General features: G+C 44.7%; 1 protein-coding gene across 1 annotated transcript in view; it reads left to right on the top strand.

The window, feature by feature from the left end:
• The window catches only part of PTH2R (parathyroid hormone 2 receptor), a 121,439-nt gene that overhangs the window by 68,940 nt on the left and 25,813 nt on the right, over nt 1-26,686 (top strand). Inside the window, exon 8 of the mRNA XM_032765055.1 lies at nt 4,250-4,310. Within this exon, the coding sequence (XP_032620946.1) occupies nt 4,250-4,310 (61 nt within the window). The remainder of the gene's footprint in view (nt 1-4,249; nt 4,311-26,686) is intronic.

The raw sequence follows: 26,686 nt of genomic DNA on the forward strand, positions 1-26,686 counted from the left end.
ATCAATATTGTGCCCCATAGTGTCACTAACTTCATAGCAAGCTAAATTATACATGAATAGGGTCATAGGTCAATACGTCCTTAGAGAGGTTACATACAATCCTGGCCTGCAATAATACATAGTCTTTTCATTTAATGAAATAGACCCAAAAGATACTTAAGCTTAATTTCATTAGGTGTTTCAAGGATATGGCAGGAAATTGCCATACCTGTTACAGTTACTATTAATTATAAAAGTGGATAAAACAGGAGCAGCACCTTGTGAGAGCCAAAAGCTGCAGCTGACTTTGAGGAAGACCTAAATAAAAAAGCACTTGGACTTTGAAGTACTTTGAGCTTCCCTGGCACCTGGGGAATTTTAATACTGTTTTAGTGCCAAAAGGGACCGGGTAGCTCCTCTGCTGTAAAGTGTTGTAGCTTCATTGACTTCAGCAGAGCTTTACTAGTTGACACTAGCTGATGGTTGGGCCCTTTTGTCTTTTATCTTATAATTTACAGTTAGATTGTTAAGCTGTCTGGTGTAGGGAGGAGGCCTCTTTGTGTTGTGTTTGTACAGCACCTAGCACAATGGTCCGTGACTAGGGCTCATGAGGGCTACAGTGATACAAAGGAACAATGGTTTTAAGTAAGGAATTAATCATTGTTTTTCTTTCTTTCTCTAATACCCTTCTCCATTCTGACCTTAACCCCTTCATTTCTTCCCTGTTCTTTTCTCTTCATCGTTGTTTCTCTATGGCCAGGTCTATACTGGGCGGGGAGGGGAGGGCGGAAATCAATCTAAGATAACAACTTTAGCTATGAGAATAGCGTAGTTGAAGTCAACGAATGTTAGATCAACTAAGAGTCAGTTACTTCACATCCTCATGGCACAGGATCGATGGCTGCCGCTCCCCCATCGATTTTGCTTCCACTTCTCGCCGAGTTGGAGTTCAGCAGTCGACTGGAAAGCGATTGGGGATTGATTTATCACGTCTACATTACACGTGATAAATCGATCCCTGATAGATCGATCGCTACCTGCCGATCTGGCGGGTAGTGTAGACGTACACTATTTGTTTCATCTGTTGCAGTCTATCATTTCCCTGCCCCATAGTCCCTTCCTAGATGTTGTGGACATAAATAAGGGTGAATACATTTTAACTATTGGAAAAACCTGCCCCAGGACAAGCAGGGAGACTTCTATATACTTCTGAATAGCTCTGCTGTTTCCAGGCCACCCTCAGTAGACCCTACAGGTGCTGACGTAACTAAATGCAGTAAACTAGAATCCTCTCTTCCACAGAGGCTCTCCTGAACAAGGATGGATACAGTTTCAAAGTCTGAATCTGGATCTCAGAGTTCATGGATGTTGACATACAGGGTCTGTCTCACTCTCAAATTCTAGATACTCGCATACACTTCCTCATGGCTGGCAGGGTTCATATCTGGAGTTGTTGCTCAGTTCCCTCTCTTCCCAGCTCACTAATGGGATGTCTACACGGTACTGTAACCCTGGGTTAGTAGAACACGAGTTAGCAGACCTGGTGTTTGTTTACCTAGGGGTTGAGAATTGCCACTCGTTGAACCCTGTGTCCCAACCTGGGGCTCCAGTGTCTACACTGCATTGTCCGAACCTGAATCCAACCACCTATATCCCGGACTTCCTCTCACCCTCCCAAAATGTGGCTCTTCTAGCCCTTTGTTAATGGTGCAGTGTGGCCAAACTTGATCACCACATTTGACTGTCCAGCGGACAAAGTCAGCCCATGGGATTGTGGGACACTTCTGGCAGACTCACAGAGCACAGGTTCTGTGGGGCTTTGTCTACAGTACAGAGCAATAGGGCTTGAACCCTGGCTCCTAGCTTGACTCAAGCTTGGACCCTTCACCCCCTGGGCTCCTGGAATGCTGGGTCCAAATTTTCGGTTAACACAATTTGTGTGTAGACAAAAGGGGGGCAGATTAGTCCTTGAGTTCAGGTGTTGGGGAGAAGTTCATTGCATACCAAATAGAGAGGAGAGTGGCAGGGAATTGGCTCTGCCCCCATAACACACAGTATATCTGAGCCAACTCCCCAGAGGTGGTAATTTACTATTGGTGTAGGCCAAGGGTATATTACTGTCTCACTAGAGCCAACTTGGAGCAGAGAAGGAATTGTGGCTTCCGGGTATATAATACCAGGTGACATAAGTGAAGAGCACACAATACAAATGGCAAATCTCCAAAGCAAGAGAGGCAGAGAACAGTTTGAGAGCACTCCATAGACTGAGATATGTCCTCATGAACCATATTTTGAATAAAGCACAAATTAGTAGGAATCTAAGTCTGTTCTATTCAGAAAGAGCAAAAGATCAATTGTTCACTCAGGTCTTATAAAGACCCAGCATTTGAGTGTTTTAAAATGAGACCGGTCATGACAGTACAAGACATACTATAGAGAGCAATTATGCTTGTGCAAAGAGATGGCTCTTCCAATTTAAGTATAAACATAAGGCTTTGCCCATATTTTTTTCTCCCCACTTAAATTTAGTACTTTATCACCAGCTTTCCCCATATGGCGAAATCAAATTCAGGGTTGCAGGATCACAGGAACACACAATGCTATTTCCATGAACTTGAATGGAGGAAGCAATCGGTAGCTCACCTGAACCTTTGTCAGTATTGAGGGTCGCACTGCATGGCGCATCTCAGAAATCACAATTTCTTGAGCAAGTAGAGCCTGAAACTGCTGTCAGCATTTTAAAACTCACTATTCATCTCTTAAAGAGGATTGGCTATATCTGATGCTCTAATCTGGTGGTGCTCAAATGGTAGTCCACAGGAAGTCCTTGCTGTTACTGGTTGTTTAGGGCCTAATCCAAAGCCTATTGAACCCAATGGAAAGACTCCCGCTGGCTTTAGCTCAGGCCACTAATGCATTTGGCTATAGTAAGGTCAATAGTGTTTTCAATAACTGCCATCTGGAGGCTTCCTATGTTAAGAAAATTGTTACTGAAAACAAACATTCTGAAAGGGCAACAATCCTTCCGGAAGCTACCAGCACCATTTTTGGAATACACTTTCAACAGCATTTCCTTAGAGGTAGGCCAAATCTGGTGCTCTGCAGATGAGCTGCACCAAACCCATGAACTGTATACGTCCTACCTAAGCCATCAAAATGCGCCTAAAGTGGGCTGTGGGCCAGCCCTCTGCACTGTGGCAAATCTCCCCCCAAGGAGACAGCTAACTTTGCGCATAAATGTCTATTTGCAAACGGGAAAAGTTGATAGCTTTGATTCCACTACAAATATTCTTACTCTCACAGGGGAGGTTAGAGATTGGTGACTGGAAACCTTTGCATTTGCTTCATTGAAGCCAGCAGCAAAACTCCCACTGACCTCAATGAGAACAAACCCAGACCCTATATTTGAAACACAGAACCCATGAGTGGTGCTGCATTTTAAATACTCAATCTGAGACATGGGGCTGGGCAAATGTTGCAGGAGACTGAAGTCCTTTGTCCAGCCAACAGGTTCCCTTGTGGGCAGAAACAGTGCAAATGTCCCCATGCTGTCCTGCCACTTTGCCTCAATCCTTTCTTTGACTAGCTTTTCAAAGGAAAGAATAATCCATGCTTCCCGCCCATACGTTCCTTGGGCTGCATGATGAGACAGCTGAAAGTTGCCAGCTGTGATTCTGGCTTTTGTTTCGTCGATGTTTGTTCACTTGGAACTGGCTTGAGGCTACCCAATTCATTTCACGTACACCAACCAATGACTGTCAAACTTTACATTATTTCCAGGCTGGGCTGGGTTCCTGTATCATATAGAGACAAAAGCTCCCTGGCTCAGAATCACCTCATCCTCTGGTTCATAATGTATAAGAAACAGTGGAGGCAAAGATACAGATCCTCAGCTGATGTAAATGAAGTCAATGAATTATACCAACTAAGGATCTGGCTCAAAAAGTTGTGTGTAGGATGCGTGTTTTTCAAACTTTCAGCTCTATCTAAAATTTAGGGGCAAGTTCTGACCTCAGTTCTACCCCATCGACTTTCTTTTTTTTTTTTTTTTTTTAGAATTTTTTTCTCTTCCCTGCTCACGTTGAATATTGCTTCTTCACAGCTCATGGTTTATTAATAATAAGAACTTCATTTCCTTCTGGCTTCTTTTGCAAGTAATTATTTTACTTTCCCTTAAGGTGCAAATAAAAAAAACAATTCTCACCCACTCCGTCATTCTTCCAAATGAACCTATTCTGAACAGTGACCAATTAACTTTTTGTAATTGTAGGATTTCCGGCTGTCTTTGTAGGAGCCTGGGCAGTGGTCCGTGCAACGCTGGCAGATGCAAGGTAAGCGGCAAAGAAGCAGAAGGCGCTTTGATCTATCTGTTTATGGAAAGCAATCAGATTTGTTTTAATCTCTCCATTCCTGCATGTACCGCTGATCACGTGCTCCCATTCTTACCTGCAAAGTGTACCATTTTACACAGCAAAAGATTGAATGCCTGGGTCAAAGGTGAAAACCTTAATGTAAAAGAGAGGAAAAAATGATGATAAAAATAAAGGGTCAGCTCATCTGCTGCTCTGATTTAGCGTGGCTCCACATGTCCTGAAGAGAATAACGGCCTGCATAACCCTAATTTTCCTTGTTTACGTTCTGTGTTGCAAAACTGAGAGATGATAATGGGATCTCATTTCCCGAAGGGCCGATAGTAAGTTAAATGCCCAAAGCAAATAATTCCTATTGGTCTGATAACTCATGGCTGTGGAGATCCTCGCTGTGATTATAAACGTGTTTCTAAAGGATTTAAAATTAGACATGGCATTTAGATAGTGGGCAATAAAATTGCTGTGTGTGCAGCTAGAGCACTGAAAATGGTATGTCATTTCCACTGTGGATCTTTTTCTGTTATATACAGTTCACACTCAATGAGACCGAGTATTGGGTTAGCTGGTGTTCAAACAACTGTTTATCCGAGGCCTCATGGTTCATAAGATATTGGACCTTAAGCCTGCCATTAACCCAGGATTGAATACTGTTTGGCAGACATATCAAGCCAGTGAAATTTTGGGGTTGGAAATTTTATATTAGCGAGGAAGGAGAGGAACTCTCCTGACAGGCTGTTTCTCTAAACTAGTAGTAGCTGAAGCTGCTCAGATGTTTGAAATATTAAAAATAGGTGGTACTGAGGGATTGGTGGGGAGAGGGCAAGTGAGAAAGTCAAAGTTGTATGATCAATGTGATTTATCACATGGTTCCATAGTTTAGCACAGGGGTGTGTACACACACACACACACACACACACACACACACACGATCCATATACACTACTGCCCATTTTCTAAAAAAGAGGCCCCCAAGCTGGCTTCTAGACACATCCAAAGGTTTACACTTACAATTAGAGATAAATGCAAATAAGAGAATTTGCATTTCATACTCCCAAACTCTGTGGACAGCCGAGAGCCAGGCATATAGGGTGGGCTTTTCAAATGCACTCAGTGTGGGCCTCCCGGCTGCCACTGAGGTCAGTGGAGCTTTTACTGTTGACTTCAACAGGAACAGGGTATGCTGATGCTGAGTGTTTTTGAAAGTCCCATCACAAAAACCAAGGAGATAAGAGAAGTCATTCAGCACTCCACGTGCATGTCATTCATCAATTTCAACTACCCTCAACTACCCTTTCATCACCCACAGCCCACATATATGCATATGCCTCCATCCTGAACAACCAGCGAGCACCTGGGCACTCTGCCTATTGTTATTAGTTATGCACTGATTGTGTTGTGTTTTGTTTTGTTTATCACTCTGTTCATACTGGTATGAGTAAGTGAGATCTGGTGTCAGACTGCAAACAGGAGCAGGGAGCTTTGTTTCTCTGTGTTTTTTAGGATGACGGAGGAATCAGTGATCTATGTTGCCGGTGATTTTTTTAAATATAGAAATGTCAGAATTGAAGGCCTGCATAGGCGAGCTAGTTTATTGATTTAAAGAGGCAGGTTGGGTTGTTCCAGCTGAAGGCTGGAGAGACATAGTTGTGGGTGGTGGAACATGAGAATGAGAACTAATGAATGGAGTGGAGATGGGGTGTGGAACGACTTAGCTGCTCCTTTACTTGCTTTCTGGCCATCTGGCATAGCAACCTTCTCTCAAAGGTTATGAAGATGCTGTTTTGGATGGGAGTTTTCCATGGTTTTAATAAGGTTGCTACTCAAAGGGGCCTGACCCAAAGCCCATTGAGGCTTTTCATTCCTGTGAATCAGTCCCATGGATAGCTGTCAAGGTCAACATGTAAAATCTCTTGTGTACCCTGCTGCAGAGCTCCAGTGTCCTCCGTAAGTTCACCTCTTCCCCGGCCTTGCTTCTCATGTTGGCCCCTGAGTGCGTCATAGCAAAGAAAACTTGGAAAGGAAAAGATCCATGATCAGTGCACTTTCCTGACTCTAATTGTTTTTTGTCACTATTTCTATGTCCCAAAGATAAATCAAGAGTCGATCTAACAGTAACAATTCCAACCTCAAACAAATGGCTATTAAGTGGACAACCTGGCGCCAACACTTGCGCTCGCATTCAGCTGAAAGGAGGAATAATATGAGCAGCTACTGAGCAATATCTGTGACCTTATTTCATGCTCTCACTCTCTGCATCAATATGTGCAGAAAATTATTTTTTCCTCCCAGAGCTTTACTTTTGTCTGTGTAATAATTGCTGAGGATTTGCTTTGCTGAATGTCAATAGTTCAAAACTTTGTCAGACTGTAGGAATTGTTCAGAGCAATTTACTACCAGGCATCACTTTCACTATCCACAAATATATACTGAGCTGGGCTGGAAAAGTCTTTGTTCACGTCCTAGAAGAAAGGCACATTGTGTATTCAGACACACATTTGCTCAGCACGAGTGATAGGTAGAGTGACCCTATTTCCCTATGCTGAATATAGGCCACCTCATAAAATTGCCATTGAACTTGCTTGACTATGAGTAATCAGTCAGAAATATGCAGGATAAACATTCAAATTAACATCAAGCTGACTGAGACCCTGTTAAAAAGAAATACTGTGTAGCTGGATTCTTTTTATTTACCTTCTTATCATTAAGGCTTTAGGGTTCACGGGGAGATGTGACATACACACACTCCCGTACACCTCTCTCTCACACCGGAGAGGTGGGGGTTTGACCAACCCGACGCTGCCTGCCTGGCACTCTCCACCCTCCATGCCTGGCTGGCCCTCCGGGATGGACCCACCTCTCCTGGTACCTGCCACTGTATCTTCCCGAGGCAACGTGTGGGAGGCATGCAGGGTCACCTGGCTCTCTCCTCACACCGCCCACTTCCCTATGGCTGGAAGCAGCTTGTCCCTTCCTACCTGCACAGTGTTGAAAGGCAGCTAACACCTCCAGGCTACAGCATGGGCAGGAAGAGGTTAAACCCTAAGGAAGCATTGTGCAGGGACTTCAGTGAACCTGGCCAGGGAGGTGGCTCATCAGGGCAGGGCGCCTAAGGGACAAAGCAGCTCCATACCCCCTGAGGGCAGGGTGCTAAGCCCCTACCTGGGTGCCTGCTGTGGAGCCTGCAGGGTCAGGGTGTGAACAGACTGGAAATCGCTTCCCTCCCCACCCCCGCCACTGCAGAGCTTAGCTGAGGGGTGGAGAGGTTTCCCCACGCCAGCTCTGTGGGGTGCTTTGGCACATGCCGGGCTTGGCTCCTCCTGGCCAGAGTCCCGGGCCAGAGGGTCTTGGAATTTCTCAGGGCACCAGCCCAGCCAGAGGCAGTGGGGGAAGGTAGGAGCTTGCTGGCCAGGCTGTTGGTGAGCTGAGCACTAGGACTGGGGGGCTAGGTCTCCGCACGGTGCTGGAAGCAGGATGCGCCCTGCCGCTGGGGAGATGGAGGGGCAGCTGGGCTGGGGTGGTGGTGAAGGGGCAAAGCAAGGAGAAGACAGTGAGAGGGGGAGCACGTAAAGGGTAGCTGGGTGGTTAGCAGAGGCAACACATAAACTAGTACTGGCTGCAAACAGGATGGGGGGCGGGTGGGTCCTGCTTGCTGAGAGCCAGCATACAGCGGGGGCTGCACTGACAGAGCAGCCAGCTCCATGCGCTGCAGCTTTGCCCCTCCACCAGCCTTTCACACCCACCCCGATCGTCAACCACTGGACCTCCCCACTCACTGCTGGTGGGTGGGTGGGCAGCTGGAGAGCAGGGGTCCGGCCAGTAGCAGGACCGGCCAGTAGGTGAGGAGACAAAATACAGGACAATTTGCCTGTTTTTAAGAAAAAGTCAGGACATTTCCAGGAGAGCTGAAATAGCGGACTGTCCCTTTAAAAACAGGTCACGCTAGTGATAGGGGACTTGGAATGTCTGGGTCCATTCCCAAATTTCTTATTGAGATATTGGACCAGATCCTTGACTATATTTCAACTGCTTTGTGTTGACCTAAACGGGCATCACTGATTCTCTGAATGTAAAACAATCCCCTGAGTAGTATGAAGTGAACATTTCCATAGGCCGTCCACAGTCCCCTCCCCCTGTGTCAGAGGTATGTTGGGAGCAGGGAAAGGTAGGGACTCATAGACTTTAAGGCCAGAAGGGAACATCATGATGATTTAGTCTGACTTGCAGGCCACAGAACCTCACCTGCCCACTCCTGTAGTAAACCCCTAACCTCTGGCTGAGTTACTGAAGTCTTCAAATCATGATTTAAAGACTTTGAGTTCTCACTTACATAGTTTAAACCTGCAAGTGACCCATGCCCCATGCTGCAGGGCAGGCAAAAAATCCCAGGGTCTCTGCCAATCTGATCCAGGGGAAATTCCTTCCTGACCCCAAATATGATGATCAGTTGGACACTGAGCGAGACCCAACGGCCAGGCACCTGGGAAAGAATACTCTGTAGTAACTTGGAGCCCACCCCATCTAGTGTCCCATCACCGGCTGTTGGAGATAGTTGCTGCTAGCAGTTGCAGAATGGTGTAACAGAGCTAGGAGCAGAACACAACACTTTAGATGATCTGTGCCCTTAAGGGATTGCTCCAGTATCAGCAGTTTGGAAAGGTGGCTTTGAGCCACCTTTTTCTCACCGTCTCCTTAGATGCTCTGAGCATGAGTCCAGGGAAGTGCAGAATTTGGTCTGAAAATGCGTATGACAGAAGCTGCTGTGTTACGCCTGCATTGAAATCACTGGGAAAGGGGCTTTCAGGCAGCATACATGGCATGGTAAGTACACCACCCATGGAGAGACATAATATCTCACCCCCCCAACACACTCCCCTGTTCCCACCTAGCTCTGCTTGCTGGTGCACAGTGATGGCTGTAGAACCATGTCCCTAAATTCTGCGTACCCTTCTCCCCACATGGCAGCTAGCATCTGTGAGGATCCCAGAAGGGGAGCTGGGCATGTGCTCATCAGATACATTGTGTCTAGTTCATGAACATGGAGACCAGATGGGAGGGGAAAGGTGCCCTGCATCCTTTCCTTGTGCATCCACACGAGGGCCAAGCAGCCAGACCGTGATGGGGCTTTTAAATGAGGCACCTTAAAGGACACATATAAAAATCCCCCCTGCAAATCAACAGTGGAACTCTGGTTTTACAATAAAACATACAAACAATAAAAAACCCCATCTTAGAACCTTCTTTCCATTGTGTGATGAGATTCATTGCACTTAAAGCCTGTGGTAAGGAAGAAAGCAGTGAAATCTGTGGTGGCTAATGCAAAACATCATCGCTGAGGAGAGACAGCTGTACCTCTACAGGAAACAAAGGGTAGCTACTCCTTAAATGTAGAAGATGTCTATGAAGCTTTGATGTGAAAATCCTATAAAGAAGCCACTATTCCCATTCCTGCCGGCAATTGCAAGTGTTATCTTCAGGCTTGACCACTAGGGGCTGCTGTTTTGCAAGGGCACAGCATGAGTCACCAGACCTAAGTGGTGATGTGACCCCATGTGCTAGGTCACCCACAATGCTCGAGTGCAGTTTCTCGTGGGTGCCGATTTTGAACCCAGTGTTTAAGCTCTCCCTTGCACTTCCTTCAGGTCAACACATTCAAGGTGGAGAAAAATGTGTTTTGAACCCTGAATTATGGACCCAGACTGTTCACAGAGTAAGAATATTCCAAGACGTCAGGGCGCTGATTCTTTCCCAGATAGGACACAGATTTGGTGCATGTGCAAAGTGAGCAGTCAATTGCATGCCCCTCTCTGGAGAGCCTACAAAATCTGATTTTGCCCTGAGTAATTTTTTATTGAATTCCATGACTGGATTTATTGGTTATTTCCAGAATAGGTTGCAGATCGTCGAGCATAACAAGATAATCTCTATGTGTAGTTCTGGGGTGATAACCGTGTGGTCGTGTGGTACATAGGTACATACAGTGACATAGGGAAGGCTATGAATAGAGTATGTTCTAGGTAGCAATTTGGCGCTATAGGAAGAGACTGAAATCCAGGCACTCTATCATGTAGCATTCAGTTCACGGTGCGAGCTCGGTAGGCAGGCAGAGCTTTCAGAGTTCAATGCTTGGATGAGACGTATGACAGAAGAGGGGTTTAGATGTTATTAGGGGAACTGGGAAACTTTTGATAGGGCGAACTATAAGAAGATGGCTCCACCTACCAAATGGATCCAGACGCTGCGCATTAACATTAAAAAGGTGTGCGAGAGTTTTATAACAAGGACGGGGGAACAGCTGCTGCTGCAGCGGAAGCCATGTCGATCAGACAGAGCCGACTCCGAAGAGAAGAGTATCTACTTGAATGGAGTTCTCTAGTGTAGTCAGATCAGAAGATGAAAGAGATAGGTAAGGCCAGATAGATGAGAAACATTCAATAAAAAAATCGGAAATTGGAAAAGGGGCAACAAATAAACAGTTGACAAGTTCTTAATAGTTCTGTACACAAGGGCTAGCAAAGTCGAAATAATTAGATGAGTAACTAGAGTGCCTGTGTTAGAGGAGGGATATGGTATAATAGGCATCACAAAACCTGGTGGACTGGGGACAATCAATGGGACACAATATTCCGAGATACAAATATATCAAAGGACGAAAGGTTGTGGGGAGGGGGCGAGGTGGGTGAGTACGGAAAGGAGCAGCGGCTTCGCTTTAATGGTCTCGTGTGGCGAGTATTGTTGATGATGGGTACAGGGGTGATTAATGTGATCTGGAGAATGGTCGGGTAGGTGTGAGTATGGTAATCAAGCTTGCGGCGGGTGGTTCCTGAGACGGCGTATCCCGCTGGGCGGGGACAAAAGAGGTGGGTAGTGTCTCCTCAGAGTCGAGCTGGTTAACTGGTCGCACGTCGATGGAGTGGGGTAGGCGGGACAGGGTAGAAGAGTAGCAGGTGGGAGAGATGTTGGTAGGGATTGGCGAGAGCACCGCTTTCGGAGAGGGGGTGGTCGGCATGGCGGAGCACGGGACGGAGGATCGGGGTCGTGACTCGTCGGTGGCGGCGCTAAAATGAGAGGTACGTGCCGGGAAAAAACTCGCGGATGCTCCATGTGGAGTGTGGCGGGTAGTTCGACGCGTGTGCCGCGTAGCCTGGAGTTACGGGAGGAGGCCGGCGTCGAGCCGTGCGGGTGGCTAGGTGCTTCAGGAGCTGCGCTCTTTGGGGAGCGCTAATTGATTGGGCGTTTGACTTTCTCAGCGGATGGGTCGGCCGTGGAGAGAGGAAGTGCACTATATGTGAAAGAAAATTAGAATCAAATGAAGTAAAAAATCTAATGAATCCCCATGTTCCATAGAATTCTATGGATAGTAATTCATGCATCTAATAAGAATAACATAGGATCTATTATCAACCACCTGACCGGAATGATAGTGATGATGAAATCGCTAAGCCACGGTTACAATCGGATAATATCAAATGCGCTAAATCCGTTTTATAAACTAATATTTATGAAATCTCGATTTCATGCGGCCACACTAGCACAGTATCGGCGTTGTGCGTCATGTCCGAGCTGACGTTGATTTCTAAGCATTGATTGTGTGGTAGCTCTTCCGTAGCTATCCCATAGTTCGCAGTCGCCCCGCCCCTTGAAGTTCCTGGATTGAATCATTATAGTCGCGTGTTCTGGGTAAATGTCGTCGTCATCATTCCTTCTCGGATCTAGCTGACAATCCTTGTCGCCGCCCGTTTTCCCTTTGATGCCCGGGCAGGACCGCATACGCACTGCACCTATAGGGCCCTCAGCTTTTTTTTTTCCGCACGTCGTGTATGGATGTCCCGAGAGAGAGGTGTAATCCACGTCACCAGCATTCATTGCTATTGCAATGATAGCCGAATGGTTGATCGGATCGTCGTCGTAACGTCTACGCGTGCACCTTGCGCGGCAGAAGTACAAAAGACTTTGTGCGGAATGGAGATGACGGTTAATCTCTCCCCCTCTTAGGGTTTTTTTATTCCGGGGCTTCCATGCATGCGCCCTGGCTGAATCGGCTGGGCGATCACGCCAAGCAATTGGACTTAGCACTCACTGGACTGAGTACATCCTCCCTATGGTTTCTAAAACATTGAGTCCGCCTGCCCTGATAAGGGCAAGTGTAATAGAGGACCAGTGTATCAGAGCACAGCTGCTCCGTGTCAGTATTCCAGGGGGTGCCTTCAACACCCCACACCGTTGCTTCCCTCTCCCTCACCTCCTGGGCTACCGTGGCAGTGTCCCCCCCCCCCCATTTGTGTCATACAAGTTATACGATGCAGGAATGAGATAGCGATTTTAGTGAGATAAATGAAGGGGGGCACCTCCCAGGGCTATGACAGTCCAGGCCCAGTACGGACATTTTTCTTTACACAGGAGAGGGGGCTTGAAGCTCAGCCCCATTAGCTATGATGAGACAGGTTACCAGCTTTCTGTACATCTTCTGGAGTATGGAGTCATTCCCACTTTTACCAGGCGCCCTACCAGCCTCACTGAGGCAGCCAGGCGCACTATGGGCGTATGCGACGACGGATAATCAAGTATTATGTCCGATCTACCACCGGGATGAGGGAGAGGAGCGGATACTCTCTCACTGCTGCACGCCACGCCACACCATCGTCTAGCCATTCAGTACAATACGGTGCCATTAGAGCTCAAATTATTTTTCCCTTTATTTCACGTGTGAGTGTGGTGGGGGGGACTGAGGAGCTATCCCTACACATGTCAGACACTCGTGTTGCTCAGACATTGGGAGCTCGCACAGCATGCAAATACTTTTTCAGAGACTGTCGTGGATACTGGGATAGCTGGTCCTCAGTACGCCCTCCTCGCACTGAGCGCTGCCATTTGATTGTCTTGTGAGTTTCCGTTACGCTTCACGCAGCGCTGTGTTTCCTGGATTTTGTCCACGCTTTTCGGTGTATTTCGATGTTTTGTACGGACTCTGATAACCACAGAATTTGCTCCCCGTACGACGATACGAGGTAGCTAATCTCCCGACGTACCATGCTGGAGCTCTTTTTGGATTTGAGTTGACGTCGCACCCCGTGCTGTATCAGAGCTTCCACGCTGGGCAGCCAGGCACAGTAATCCGAAGTTGTGGGGCTTTCCTGTTTCTGCCCGCTGCATCCGTTCATTGCTGTCAGGTGTCATGGTGGCACTCTGGGATATACCGCCCGGAGAGCCTATACTGATTTTCTCCACTAACCATACTCCGACATATTAATAGAATTGGGCTTCCTCTCGTCGGGGTGGATACAGAATCGATTACATTTATATCGATAATGGGGTTGTGTAGTTGTGGACGTGGGGTACAGCGTTAATCATTTAACGCTCTTTTAATCATTTAAAGTGTTTGTGCAGGCCTAAGAGAGATTAGAGGCACTATCAAAATAATAGAATCCGATATAGTGCGGGGATTCCAATATTATCTCCAATTGACTGGGACATGCACCTCAGATGAAATGGCAGAGGACAAATTTCTTGATACTGTAAAATGACTGTTTTGAGCAGCTGTACAGAAACCACAAGGGGAGAGGCATTCTCAATTTAATTCTGAGTGGAGCACGGATTGGTCCAAGAAGTAACTACTAACAGACCCCTTCAAAGAGTGACCATAATGATCAACAATAACTTCTCTTGAAGAACACCATCAACACTTGTGCATTTATTTCAGAACGGGAACTGTGCTAAGAGTAAGGAGGTTATTTAAACAGAATTGAAAAAGGTGCAGTACTAGAGTGAAATCTCTGAGCCGCGATCGGAGCACTTTCAAAGAACCATCATAGACACCATAATAGAGGCCCAACTTCAATGTATACCCCAAATTAAAAAACACAGTAAAAGAATTAAAAAAGAGCCACTGTGACTTAACAACCATGTAAAAGGAGCAGTGAGAGATAAAAAGGCATCTTTTAAAAAGTGGAAGTCAGATCCTAGTGAGGTAAATAGAAAGGAGCATAAACACTGCCCAAATAAGTGTAAAAATATAATAAGAAATGCCCAAAAGGAGTTTGAAGAACAGCTAGCCAAAAACCCAAAAGGTAATAACAAAATGTTTTTTAAGTACATCAGAAGCAGGAAGCCTGCTAAACAGCCAGTGGACAGGGCCGGATAAACTTTTTGTGCGCCTAGCACCAAACATATCTGTGGCCCCCCCTGGGGAATGAAGAGGCTAGGGACAAGAGCACAGCGGGCAGGGTGGATTTGATTTAAATCATGATTTAAATCACTAGTTAGGAATCATGGGTTTCTACATAAAAGTGCATTCTTGTTGATTGTTATAATCTTAAAACATATTCTTCACAACTCAGAGATAGCGGTAGGTTTCATTTTTAGAAGGTACACACTATACCTTTTTAAACCATGATTTATTTTGAAAACTTTTCAGATTAGTTTTACAGCTATATCAGAAAATGAATGATTAGTTATTTCATTTACCAAAGGTAAGTGAAGCAGATATTTATGAAGTCATTGGGAGGCAAACTATCTCCAATTCAACAGGTTAATCATTAGTTTTTGGAGGATTTTCTTGCCAGGCTGTATTAGGAGGAGAACATCACCAGACAAACATTTAAATTGTTTTATTTAACTAAAACAATAATGTTAAGTATTCTGGATTTTTTTCCTTCAACAGAAAACAATATTTTAACCAAAAAAAAAATGTCACTCACTTCTCACATTGATCTCCAGACTTCTTGTCCCGATCTATTCTGCCCCCAACAATCGTCTATTCATTGAACTTTTTGAAACTTTTCACTTTTAAAGGGAGGTAAGGGGTTGACCCTGTGCACACAAATTTGCAGAGGGACAGTAGAGTTGAGGTCTGTTATTTCTCACATCTATACATTATTTATTTATTTATTTTAAAACATTTTTGCTGTTCACAAGCATGTTACCTCTGGAGACACAAATCCACAGTTTGAGAACTACAAAACTAAGCATCTCTGATGGTATCTTCTAGACTGAGCACTGAGTCCCATGGGGTAGATAGAAAAATTAACCTAAATAATCTGTACAGAAGTCTGTGGAACACCATAAGATTGGGTCCCTAAGCCTCTAGAACTGTTGAATAAAATTGTTTTTAATTGTTCGCTTTACTAATGTAACTTCATAAGTAAAGTTTTATGAATGAAACAACATTCATTCATAAAACCAGTTACCCCAATAACTGGCTAATTGGCAATTAAGATGCTTGTTAAGAACCATAGCTGTTCAGCCAGTTGCCCTTGTAAATTTCACTGTCAATCCAATTCCTGCTTAAATGGCTGAGACTTGCACTGTTTCAGGATTGTAACTTCTGTTCATTGTTTGCCATTCATTACACTTGCCTACATTGTAACTCCTGTACACTGTTTGCCATTCACTACACTTGTCAACTTCTGTTCACTGTTTGCCATATTGTAATTCAAACTCCATTTTACAATGCTTACTCCATTTTGTAAAAACTTGCTGCAACCTTCATTTTTGCAAAACCCTGCTGTAATCTTATTAGTTTAGTTTAAATGTGTGAATGAGATATGTATGGATGATGGAATCAACCTCCAGCACCAGCCTGTCCTGATGAAACAGAGTTCAAATTCCAACGGCTGAAGATGCAGACAAAAGCCCTAATAAAGAAAGAAGAGTCCACCCTAAGAAGAAAAGAACAAAGGTACAATAGAAGGAAGATCAAAGCCAGGCTGAAAGTCGCGTCTGCAATTGACGGGTAATCAATCACACCGAACCCAGAGGCAGCGTGACACAGCAAGACCTATAGACTGGATTCAAACTAAAGCCTACAGAAAGGATGGGTGAGATGGAAGACTTGGAAGGGTAACGTTCTGCTGCCAACATGGGAGGGCAAACCCAGCCTTTCTTGTGCCCGGCTTTCCTGCTCAGTTAGCCGCCGCAAGCTATGATCCCAAGCTGTGAACTCAAGCCACGAACTCCAGCTATGTTCAGGACTGGTAACTATACAGCAGCTGCAGAACATCAGATGTGCATGTGCGTGCGTATGTGTGCGTGCATGTGTGTGTGTGTGTATATATATATAGGTATTAGCTAGTGGTTATAGATCAAATTGTTATCATAATAAATGTGTCATCTTTGCCTTGCCCCCTGAAACGATCCTTTGTATTTCTGTCTGCATAATAAGCCATGAACTATTAGAACTCATTTACAAAACTTTCCTCAAACATTACATGAATATCTTGTCTCATACCATAGAACCATAATTTATAATCCCTGTTCCATGAGGGGGAGAAACTATTTAAATTAAAAAAATCTGTTGTTTTTTTTTAAAGTCATTGATTTTTATCCACCCTGAGAGCTGGGCATGGTGCGTGTGGGGGAAGGATTGGTCCCCAGCTGGAGTGAGGGAGGGGCCAGGGGTGAGATGAGCACAGTGGGACATGGGGGCACAATTAGTCTCGGCTGACTGGAGCAAGGCAGGGGCTGGGAGCAAAAACACAGTGGGGCGGGAGCTAGGATTGGTCGTTGGAGCAAGGGAGGGGCCAGGAGTAAACTGCAAGTGCAGCAGGGCTGGGGAGGGGGTAAACAGGATCCCCCCCTCACCCCTGCCCACGTAGAGTGGGTACCTACCTTCTCCCTGGTTCTAGCCCATTCTCTTCGCCTCTCTCTGTACCGAGCTGAGGGTGGGGGTGCAGGGTCTGGGAGGGAGTTAGAGTGCAGGAGCAGGCTGGTAGTTGGGGTCTGGTCAGGAGCTAGAATGAGGGAGGGGGCTTAGGGTTGGGGCAGGAGGTTGGAGAGTGGAGTGCTTACCTGGGGCAGCCCTCATTCAGTGTGAGGGTTGCAGGTGGGCATGTTGAGGGGGAGGGTGCAGGAACTCCCATTTGGTGCTCAGGATGGGGATGGGGATGTGGTGGGGTGCAGGAGTCAGGGCTGAGGTCATGGGGGGTGCAGAAGTCAGGGCAGGGGGCTGGAAGTTTGTGAGGGAGTGCGGGGTCCAGGGTGCAGGGCTGGGGAGGTGGGCTGGGGTTGTGGGGGAGCACCCAGCCCCCTGCCCTGAGCAGTTCACAGCAGGGGGCAGGAGGGGGTATGCCTCGATTCCACCCCCTTTCTCAAGGCCCTGCCCCCCCCTTCTCCACTTCCTCCTCTCTCTCCTGAAAGTTATTAAATGCTCAATGCCAAGGAACAGATGGGGTAGAGGACTGAATTTTCCATGGCCTCCCTCGCAACATATATCATCACTTTGCCTTTAGTAATTATCCTTTTGAGGGGAAAACCAGGCACTTCTCTCTTTTTGCAATGTCCTGTGACCTCTTTCAGCTAAAGAAAACTTATGAATGCTGGTGATGCAATAACTCTTTACCGCTCTCCCTGATATGGCGGTGGGGGATGAGTAAAGGGGGGTGTGCAGTGTTAAGGCCCCGCCGACCCCACAATGCCTGCACACTTCAGGGGACAGCAGCTGCTGTTGGAAGGGGTATTTCCCTCACTACTGTTAAGCCACCCAATGCTCCCAGGACTTGAAGGGACAGTGTGGCTCCTTCTCTAGCCCAGGGTGGAGCTGGGAAGAAGGACACGGGTGCTGCTGTGCAAGGTCCCTTGCCCCCATTAGGAGTTGGAGCAAGGACAGGGGGCAAGGAGTTGGGAAGTGGGAGGGGGGAGCTGAGGGGGAGAGGGGACCCCGGGAAGGGCAGGGGGGGCAGTGGGAGGAGGACGGGGAGGAAGATCTGGGAAAAGGGGGCAGCCTGTAAAAAAAAAAAAAAAAAAAAATTATTTCTTTCCAGAGAAACAAACTTACCCTACCCAGGGTCCAGGTGGCGGAAGCTGCTGCTGCTGCTCTCTCCCCCACAAACAGCTGACTGGGAGTAGGTAGAGGTGAGTGAGAGCAGGAGGGGCGAATAAGAGGCAGGGGAGAGGAGCTTTGCTTCCGGCTGCATTGCAACAGCAGGACAGGAGAGCCCTGGGCACAGCAGCACCAATGTTTTCAAGAGAAGTAGAGGCTGGGCCGGGGCCCCTTTGGGAGCGTGGTGCCCGGCTCCAGGGGTTGCCATTGTAAATCTGGTATTGCCAGTGGGGCCCCTGGGATGACCGAGATACAAAAGGGTCGCACGTAAAGATGATAACAGTCATTGCGGAAGAAACTAATGAAATTCTCTGCTTCAGTTCTTCACAGCTGAGGATTGTGTGAGGGAGATTCCCAAACCTGCGCCCATCCTTTGTAGGTGACACAAATCTGAAGAATTGTCACAGATTGAAGTATCACTTTGAGGAGGTTTTGGAGTTGATATGATAAACTTAACAGTAACAAGTCACCAGGTCCAGATTGGCATTCACCCAAGAGTTTGGAAAGAACTCAAATGTGAAATTGTGGAACTATTAACTGTGGTTTGTAACCTGTCCTTTAAATCAGCTTCTGTACCCAATGACTGGAAGATAGCTAATGAAACACCAATATTTAAAAAGGGCTTTATGAGGTGATCCTGGCATATTACAGACTGGTAAGGCTAATGTTTGGTTACCACGGGCAAATTAGTTGAAACAAATAGTAAAGGAATAAATAAAAAAAAAAAATTGTCAGGACACCATATAGACAGAACTATATAACTTGTTTTTTTTTTTTTTTGGGCAAAAGTCAACCCATGGTTTCTGTAAAGGAGAAATCGTCGTGTCTTTACTAACTCATCTATTAGAAAGTTCTTTGAAGGCTGTTAGTCAACAAAGGTGGACAAGGGGAGATCCAGTGGACATAATTGTACTTAGATTTCCAGAAAGCCTTTGACAAGGTCTCTCACCAAAGGCTGTGTACGGGTAAATTAAGCTGTCATGGCGATAAAAGGGGAAGTATCCTTTCATGGATGAGAAATCTGCAGTTAAAAGACAGGGAACAAAGGGTTAGGAATAAATGGTCAGTTCTCAGAATGGATGAGGTAACTAATGGTGTTCCCCAAAGGTCAGTCCTAGGACCAATCCTATTCAACTTATTCATAAATGATCTGGCGAAAGGGGTAAACAGTGAGGTGGCAAAGTTTGCAGATGATACTAAACTGCTCAAGATAGTTAAGACCAAAGCAGACTGTGAAGAACTTCAAAAAGATCTCACAAAACTAAGTGTTTGGGCAACAAAATGGCAAATGAAATTTAATGTGGAAAAATGTAAAGTAATGCACATTGGAAAAATAACCCCACTATACATATAATATGATGGGAGCTAATTTAGCTACAACTAATCAGGAAAGAGATTTTGGAGTCATTGTGGATAGTTCTCTGAAGATGTCCATGCAGTGTGCAGCGGCAGTCAAAAAAACAAACAGGATGTTAGGAATAATTAAAAAAGGGATAGAGAATAAGATGGAGAATATCTTATTGCTCTTCTGTAAATCCATAGTATGCCCACATCTTGAATACTGCGTACAGATGTGGTGTCCTCATCTCAAAAAAGATATGCTGGCATTAGAAAGAGTTCAGAAAAAGGCAACTAAAATGATTCGGGGTTTGGAACGGGTTCCTTGTTAGGAGAGATTAAAGAGGCTAGGAACTTTTCAGCTTGGAAAAGAGGAGACTAAGGGGAGATATGATAGAGGTATATAAAATCATGAGTGGTGTGGAGAAAGTGAATAAGGAAAAGTTATTTAATTGTTCCCATAATATAAGGACTAGGGGCTACCAAATAAAATTAATGGGCAGCAGATTTAAAACACAGCACACAATCAGTGGAACTCCTTGCCTGAGGAGGTTGTGAAGGCTAGAACTATAACAGTGTTTAAAAGAGAACTGGATAAATTCATGGTGGTTAAGTCCATAAACGGCTACTAGCCAGGATGGGTAAGGAATGGTGTCCCTAGCCTCTGTTTGTCATAGGGTGGAGAAGGATGGCAGGCGAGAGATCATTTGATCATTACCTGTTAGGTTCACTCCCTCTGAGGCACCTGACAGTGGCCGCAGTCAGTAGACAGGATACTGGGCTGGATGGACCTTTGGTCTGACTCAGTAGGGCCATTCTTATGTTCTTAATAGAGCTTCTGCCTAGGAGTATTGGGCCAAAAATATTTAAACCTGGATACTTCAAAGCCCATATTTAGGCATATAAATAAGTGATCTGCTCATTCAGCAACCTGCTCTTCTGTTGGAACTGTGTTTTTTTTTAATCAATTGTATCATGCACCTGTTGATATATTTTCAAAGGTGCTCAAGCACTCACCCCTCAGATTGCTGTCAGTGAGATGTACAGATGCTCAGAACCGTTTGTTTGCCAGAAGCTGGGAATGGGCGACAGGGATAGAGCGTTCTGTTCATTCCCTCTTGGGCACTTGGCATTGGCTGCTGTTGGAAGACGGGCTACTGGGCTAGATGGACCTTTGGTCTGACCCAGTATGGCCACTCTTATGTTCTTAACCTTTGAATTTGCAATCTTTGGAACAGCTTTGGATAGATGTGGTCAACCAATGAAAATCATGAACACTTATATTATGGTGTTCTTCTTATGAAAGCAAGGAGAGCTTATAAACCACCCTTAAATATTTCTGGTCTTTTCTCTGTGCATGCACCACAAAAGTCAGAGGCTGTTTATTCAGCCGCAGCATGCAGCTCTCCCTTCTGTTGCTCATTCACAGAACTCTGCACTCCAGTGTGAATGGCCACCCTTTGACTTCTCCAAATGTCTCCCATGCTTTGGCACAACAGTAACAAATTACTCTATGCATACGGGAACTTTCCTTACAGATTCTTTACCCCATCATGGTGCTATATAGGGATAATGGGGGAGGGGAGAGACGAGAAGCATTTCACCAGGTTTCTTTTTCAATTCAAAAGTTTGTCCAACTCAATTTTTTTTAATTTCAAAATTTGGCATTTCAGTGAAATTGAAAAAATGCTTATCAGCCCATGTGCTCTGTTATTTTGAGTGAAAGAAAACTAAAGGAAGGCACCAACTTTTTTGTAAGTTGCTCAGTTTCCTTATAGTGGGAGGAACAATGTCGGTCATTCCATTTTGATCTTTGGCAGAGGATGCTGGTGAAGTTTCTTTTGAAGTGTTGCTCTCTACCAGCATCCTTTTCACCCAGGATGTCACCATTTATCTTTTCTTGCAAGGCTGATACGGGATTTTTTTGTTTTGTTTTCAGTAAATACTAGATTGAGTATCTGAAAGTTTCTGTCTCCCACATTCTGACTCACAGCAATCACTTCATCCACTCAAAACCGTTAGCAAGTAGCTCTGACTACTGTTAAAAAGCAAAAGAAAACCTAGTAATTCTTCACTGGCAGGTAGTGAAAGGTGTGTCAATTTCCATAGATAGCTTGAGAGTTCTTTTATTAAACAAGAAGAGATTGTGATCCCTGTTGCACTAATGTATCTGTGGAGTCACTCTGCTGATGGAGTTATTCCAGAGGTAGCCCTATGCAGAGGAGAACAGCATCTGGCCTAGAGTGTCTTGTGTTACCTCTGGATTTACTTGAGCCAGAGATTTTATTTCAATGTGCTTTGAATTTGGCCATCCAGTCTTCATTAGCAGATGGCATTCTCATCACAATTCCTCTGCTTCAGTATCACTGAAGTTGGCCATTGGGATGTTTTGTCACAGCGTCCAGAACTTTAAGCCACTGTATTAGCCTCTGCCTCAGCAAGAGTAAGCTTTACAGGAGCTTAAACTGTGTGTCAGCAGTTTGTCTACCTCCCCAGCAAACTCCTTGAGACTCTGCCAGTCTCAGCCTGGCACTGCGGATTACTGTCTAGTTCCCAACGCCTCTGGAAAAGCAGTATCAAGCCCCTGATATTGAGAGAGAGTGCACACCTCAGCCTGTTAATTTAGCAGAGGACCTGCACTTTACTACACCGCACTGAGATGATTTTATGCTAAAACCAAACAATGATTTATTAATTAAGAATGGTGATTTAAGTGATAGTAACCAAGGATAATAGAAACAGACAATAGTTAAAGTAAAACACGCTTGCCTGTGTCTACAACATAGCAGATCACAATCGTGGTTTCAGGCAATTTCTTACAGAGTCAGTTCTCATCCCCCTCAACCCACATCTGCGGGATTCTATCTTTCACAGATTCAAAGAGCACAGGTCTCTTGGTCCCTTAAGTGATGGATAACCAGAATGTCTTTTTGTTTCTCCTTATATTCTCTGAAGTTCGTTGTCTTTGCCTTCAGAGCCTGGAGTTCAGACTCCAGCCATGCTCTTTTGTTTTCCAGCAAGCTGGAGCCGTTTTCCTGCTGGTTTGATTACTCTATCTGTGTCTTTTGCTTGTAATCAAGTCATGCTGTTTTCTCCTTCACCTATTAACTTGATGACTCTGTTTACCACAGAGGCAAATGTGTTATCCACTGGCTCGCAAAGCTTGATGCTGGCAGATTGGTCCATATACCTTCCTTTCTCTAGTACAAATCTGCTTATCATCTCTGCTTGGATTGCTTGGACTCAACGTATTTCACACAAGAATATTAATGACCAGAGTGTCACCAGTTTCCAAATGATAGCTTACAAGATACTCTTTAGATAAATATTATGGCAAAAGGGTGTTATGCATAATGAGTTTGTCAGGCATGGTAACCATTGTAGTTACCAACGTTGAACACTTTGCCAGTGGATATTGAGGGACTCATAGGGTCAATAACCATATAGCCCTTGAGGTCCCTTCTAACCCTATGGTTCTATGATTCAGACTGGCTGTGATTCAAACAATGCTGCCTAGCAGAGTTTAAGCAAAGAACGAAGAGGGAGAACACTCAACACAATGAAGGTTTCCATATTCCTTGTTCAGGAAGTCAGCATTCCTGGAAGGAAATATGGGCTGAGATCTTTTACTAACTCATGTCTCTTATGAAGTGGGAAGACTCTGGAGGCAAAGGCTAAGGGCTTGTCTAAGTGGCGAGTTAGTGCACAGCAAGTTGGAGTGTAAATCTACTGCGCACTAGCTTTCTGCACACTAGGGGCTTGGCTCTACTTGCTAGTTAGAGCACATTAAAGCAGCCCCGGACGCCCTAGCTCACTACCCGTCCACACTGGTAAGGCACATAGAGTGCTCTGAATCCAGGGCTAGAGCGCTCCTGGTACTCCACTTCGGTGAGAAGATTAACACTTGGTGCGCATTGGCTGAAACGCCCAGGTGTCAGTGTGAATGAGGCGTTGCATTACTGCGCTCTGATCAGCTCTTGGAAACGTCCCATAATCCCCTTAAGTCAAGTGGCCACTCCTCTTACTGTTTTGGAATTACTGCAGGCATGCCGATATGCCCTTTGAAAGCTCCGTTTCTGAAAGCCGGCTTGCTTATCTGCTCTGAGATGAAGCAACCATTACTGTGGAATGCTGTGTGTGAGAGAGAGAGGCGGGCAGGCGGGGGTCTATTGCTGTCTGAATTTACAAGACAGCATGCTGACATTCTCTCAGCCCCCCCAAAACCCACTCTCTCTCCCCCCATATACACAGAAAACACTCCTTGTCACACCCCACCCTCTCATTTGAAAAGCACGTTGCAGCCACTTGCATGCTGGGATAGCTACCACAATGCGCTACTCTCTGTGGCCATTGCAAGAGCTGCTAATGTGGCCACACCAGTGCGCTTGCAGCTGTCAGTGTGGACAGATTGTAGCGCTTTCACTATTGCGCTCTACGAAAGCTGGTTTAACTCAAAGCGCTCTACATCTGTAAGTGTAGCCCTGTCATAAGTCACCATGTGGACTCTGCTTCTTTGCAGTAAACGCAGTCATGTCAAAGGGCACTAAGGAGCTTTTCGTGTGAGGTAGCAGGGTTCCCAGGGCCAGTTAGTGCATGGAAGGCTAGTGCGCTGTCGATTTACACCCCAACTTGCTGTGCACTAACTCACCATATGGACAAGTCCTAGAACAAAGTCCCCCGGAGCCTATTATCATGTCACTTTGAGACAAGATGAATACAAATTGGTGATACTTTAAAAAAAAATCAGATTTTAAATATTTAAATCCAGGTATATTTTTAAAATATAAACCTATTTACATTGAAATTTCAAAATGACAGTCTATGTTAAGGCCTAAATTTATTCTAATCTATTAAAATAAAAAACAAAAATTATTAAACGGTACAAGGTTGCTGCCTCGATTTTAAGAAAGTCAAACCCAGAACTGCTTGAAGTCACTGGCTAAGCACCTGAAAGAAGTGTGTGTTTGAAGTGCTAACTCAGCTTTTGACAGCAGTAGCCCCTTCTGCCAGTGCAAAGAGAATATTTCTCTGTTTCAGTTTATTCATCTAATTTGGTTCAATGGCTAGTTAATTCAAGGTTAAGAAACCAATTGGGAGTTGAAAAAGCAAGCAATATTGTTTTCCTCTTGCAATCTATGAATAAAAAAGAAGATGTGGGAAAGAGAGATCTGCTAGTACTAAAATCAAGAAGGATATGGTGACCAGAAACAAGCCATTCAATTAATTAACTGTGGATAATACCACCTTTGTTTAATAAAGCAGTTAGTTTTAAATGCAAGATGTGCTTTGACAAACTTTTTCTTATGTATCCAACACATTTAAGGTAGTTTTATTTAGTAAAAAAAAAAGTATGCATTTTAATCAGATTTTAATTTCCATCTAATTAACACTTGGTGGATCATAAATAAAAATTAATCATCTAGTAAGTAAGGGATGCATCATTCACCATTTTGTAACTGATAAAAAATAGAAAAACTAAGAATCTGAATAAATTAAGCTATGTAATAGCTTCATTAAATGTGTGTAGATATTTTATATCCTGCTGGTTACCAAAAAGAAGCAACAAATTTAACATAACGGCTACATTTAATTGCAAGTAACGTGTTTTAATGATTACCAATGACCATCTTTCTTTATGAAAATAACTGAAAAGTACAAATTGATTATTTGATCCATTATCTTTCTAGGTGCTGAAGTTAAACTGATGGCTCTGAAATTTCCCAGGTTGTCTTTATTCCCTTTTTTATAGATTGGCATTATATTTGCCCTCTTCTAGTCCTCTGTACTCTCTCCCATCTTCCTTGAGTTTTTGAAGATAATCGTGAAATGGCTCAGAAATCTCCTCAGTCAGCTCCTTGAGTAATCTAAGGTGTATTTCATCAGGTCCTGCTGACTTGATGACCTGCTGACATCTAACTTGTCTAAGTAATTTTTAACTTGTTCTTTCCCTATTTTAGCTTTAGCTCCTATCTCATTTTCACTGGTGTTCATTACGTTAGATGTCCAGTTGCTACTAACCTTTCTGGTAAAAACTGAAACAAAAAGGTCATTTAGTTTTAATATGGAGATATAACTATCTCACAGAGCTGGAAGGGACCTTGAATCCAGTCCCCTGCCTTCAAAGCAGGACTGAGTACTGTCCCTGACAGATTTTTGCCCCAGATCCCTAAATGCCCCCCTCAAGCATTGAGCTCACAATCCTGGGTTTAGCAGGCCAATGCTCAAACCACTGAGCTATCCCGCTTCCCTTCTGCTGCTTTTTCCATATTTTCTTTTATTGTCCGCCCCCCCCCCCCCATCGAGTAATGGGCCTACTCTGTCCTTGGTCTTCCTCTTGCTTTTAATGTATTTGTAGAATGTTTTCTTGTTACTCTTTTATGCCTCTAGCTAGTTTAATCTCATTTTGTGCATTGGTCTTTCTAATTCTGTCCCTGCATGCTTGAATTGTTTGTTTATATTCATCCTTTGTAATTTGACCTAGTTTCCATTTTTTGTAGGACTCTTGTTTGATGTTCAGATCATTGAAGATCTCCTGGTTAAGCCAGAGTGATCTCTGACCATACTTCCTGTCTTTCCTACCCCGTGGGATAGTTTGCTCTTGTTCCCTTAATAGTATCTCTTTGAAAAACTGCCAATTTGATTGGGCTTTGTGTTAGTCTCTTCCTGTTTGCCATCTTCCAGCTATTTCTTATATTGAAAAATCATGATCAGTGAAGTCCATTGGTATGAAATGGAGAGCATTACACTGTGCTAATGGAAGAGCAGGATGGGATTTTTGTCAATAAAATGGCTTTTCCTTGGAAAATGCTGATTCATCTAAACCAAAACAGTTCACAGGAAGGAGTCAGTTTTGACCAATGTCGTCTTCGAAACAACTTACAAACTGTCACAATGATCTGTTTTGATATTTTTAAAAGGAAAATTCTGGGTTTTAGTTCAAAATGACTTTGTTTCAAAATTAAGCTTATTATAGTTTTTAAAAGAGTTAAAATTAAAAAAAAAAATTTTTTTCGAAACTAAACTATTCTTCTTCGAGTGCTTGCTCATATCCATTCCAGTAGGTGTACATGCCGCGCGTGCACGTTCGTCGGAAGACTTTTACCCTAGCAACTCCAGCGGGACGGCAGGTCGCCCCCTAGAGTGGCGCCGCCATGGCGGGTGATATATACCCCTGCCGGCCCGCCCG

This window comes from Chelonoidis abingdonii, chromosome 10 (assembly GCF_003597395.2).
Source record: "Chelonoidis abingdonii isolate Lonesome George chromosome 10, CheloAbing_2.0, whole genome shotgun sequence".
In the NCBI taxonomy this organism is placed as follows: Eukaryota; Metazoa; Chordata; order Testudines; family Testudinidae; genus Chelonoidis; species Chelonoidis abingdonii.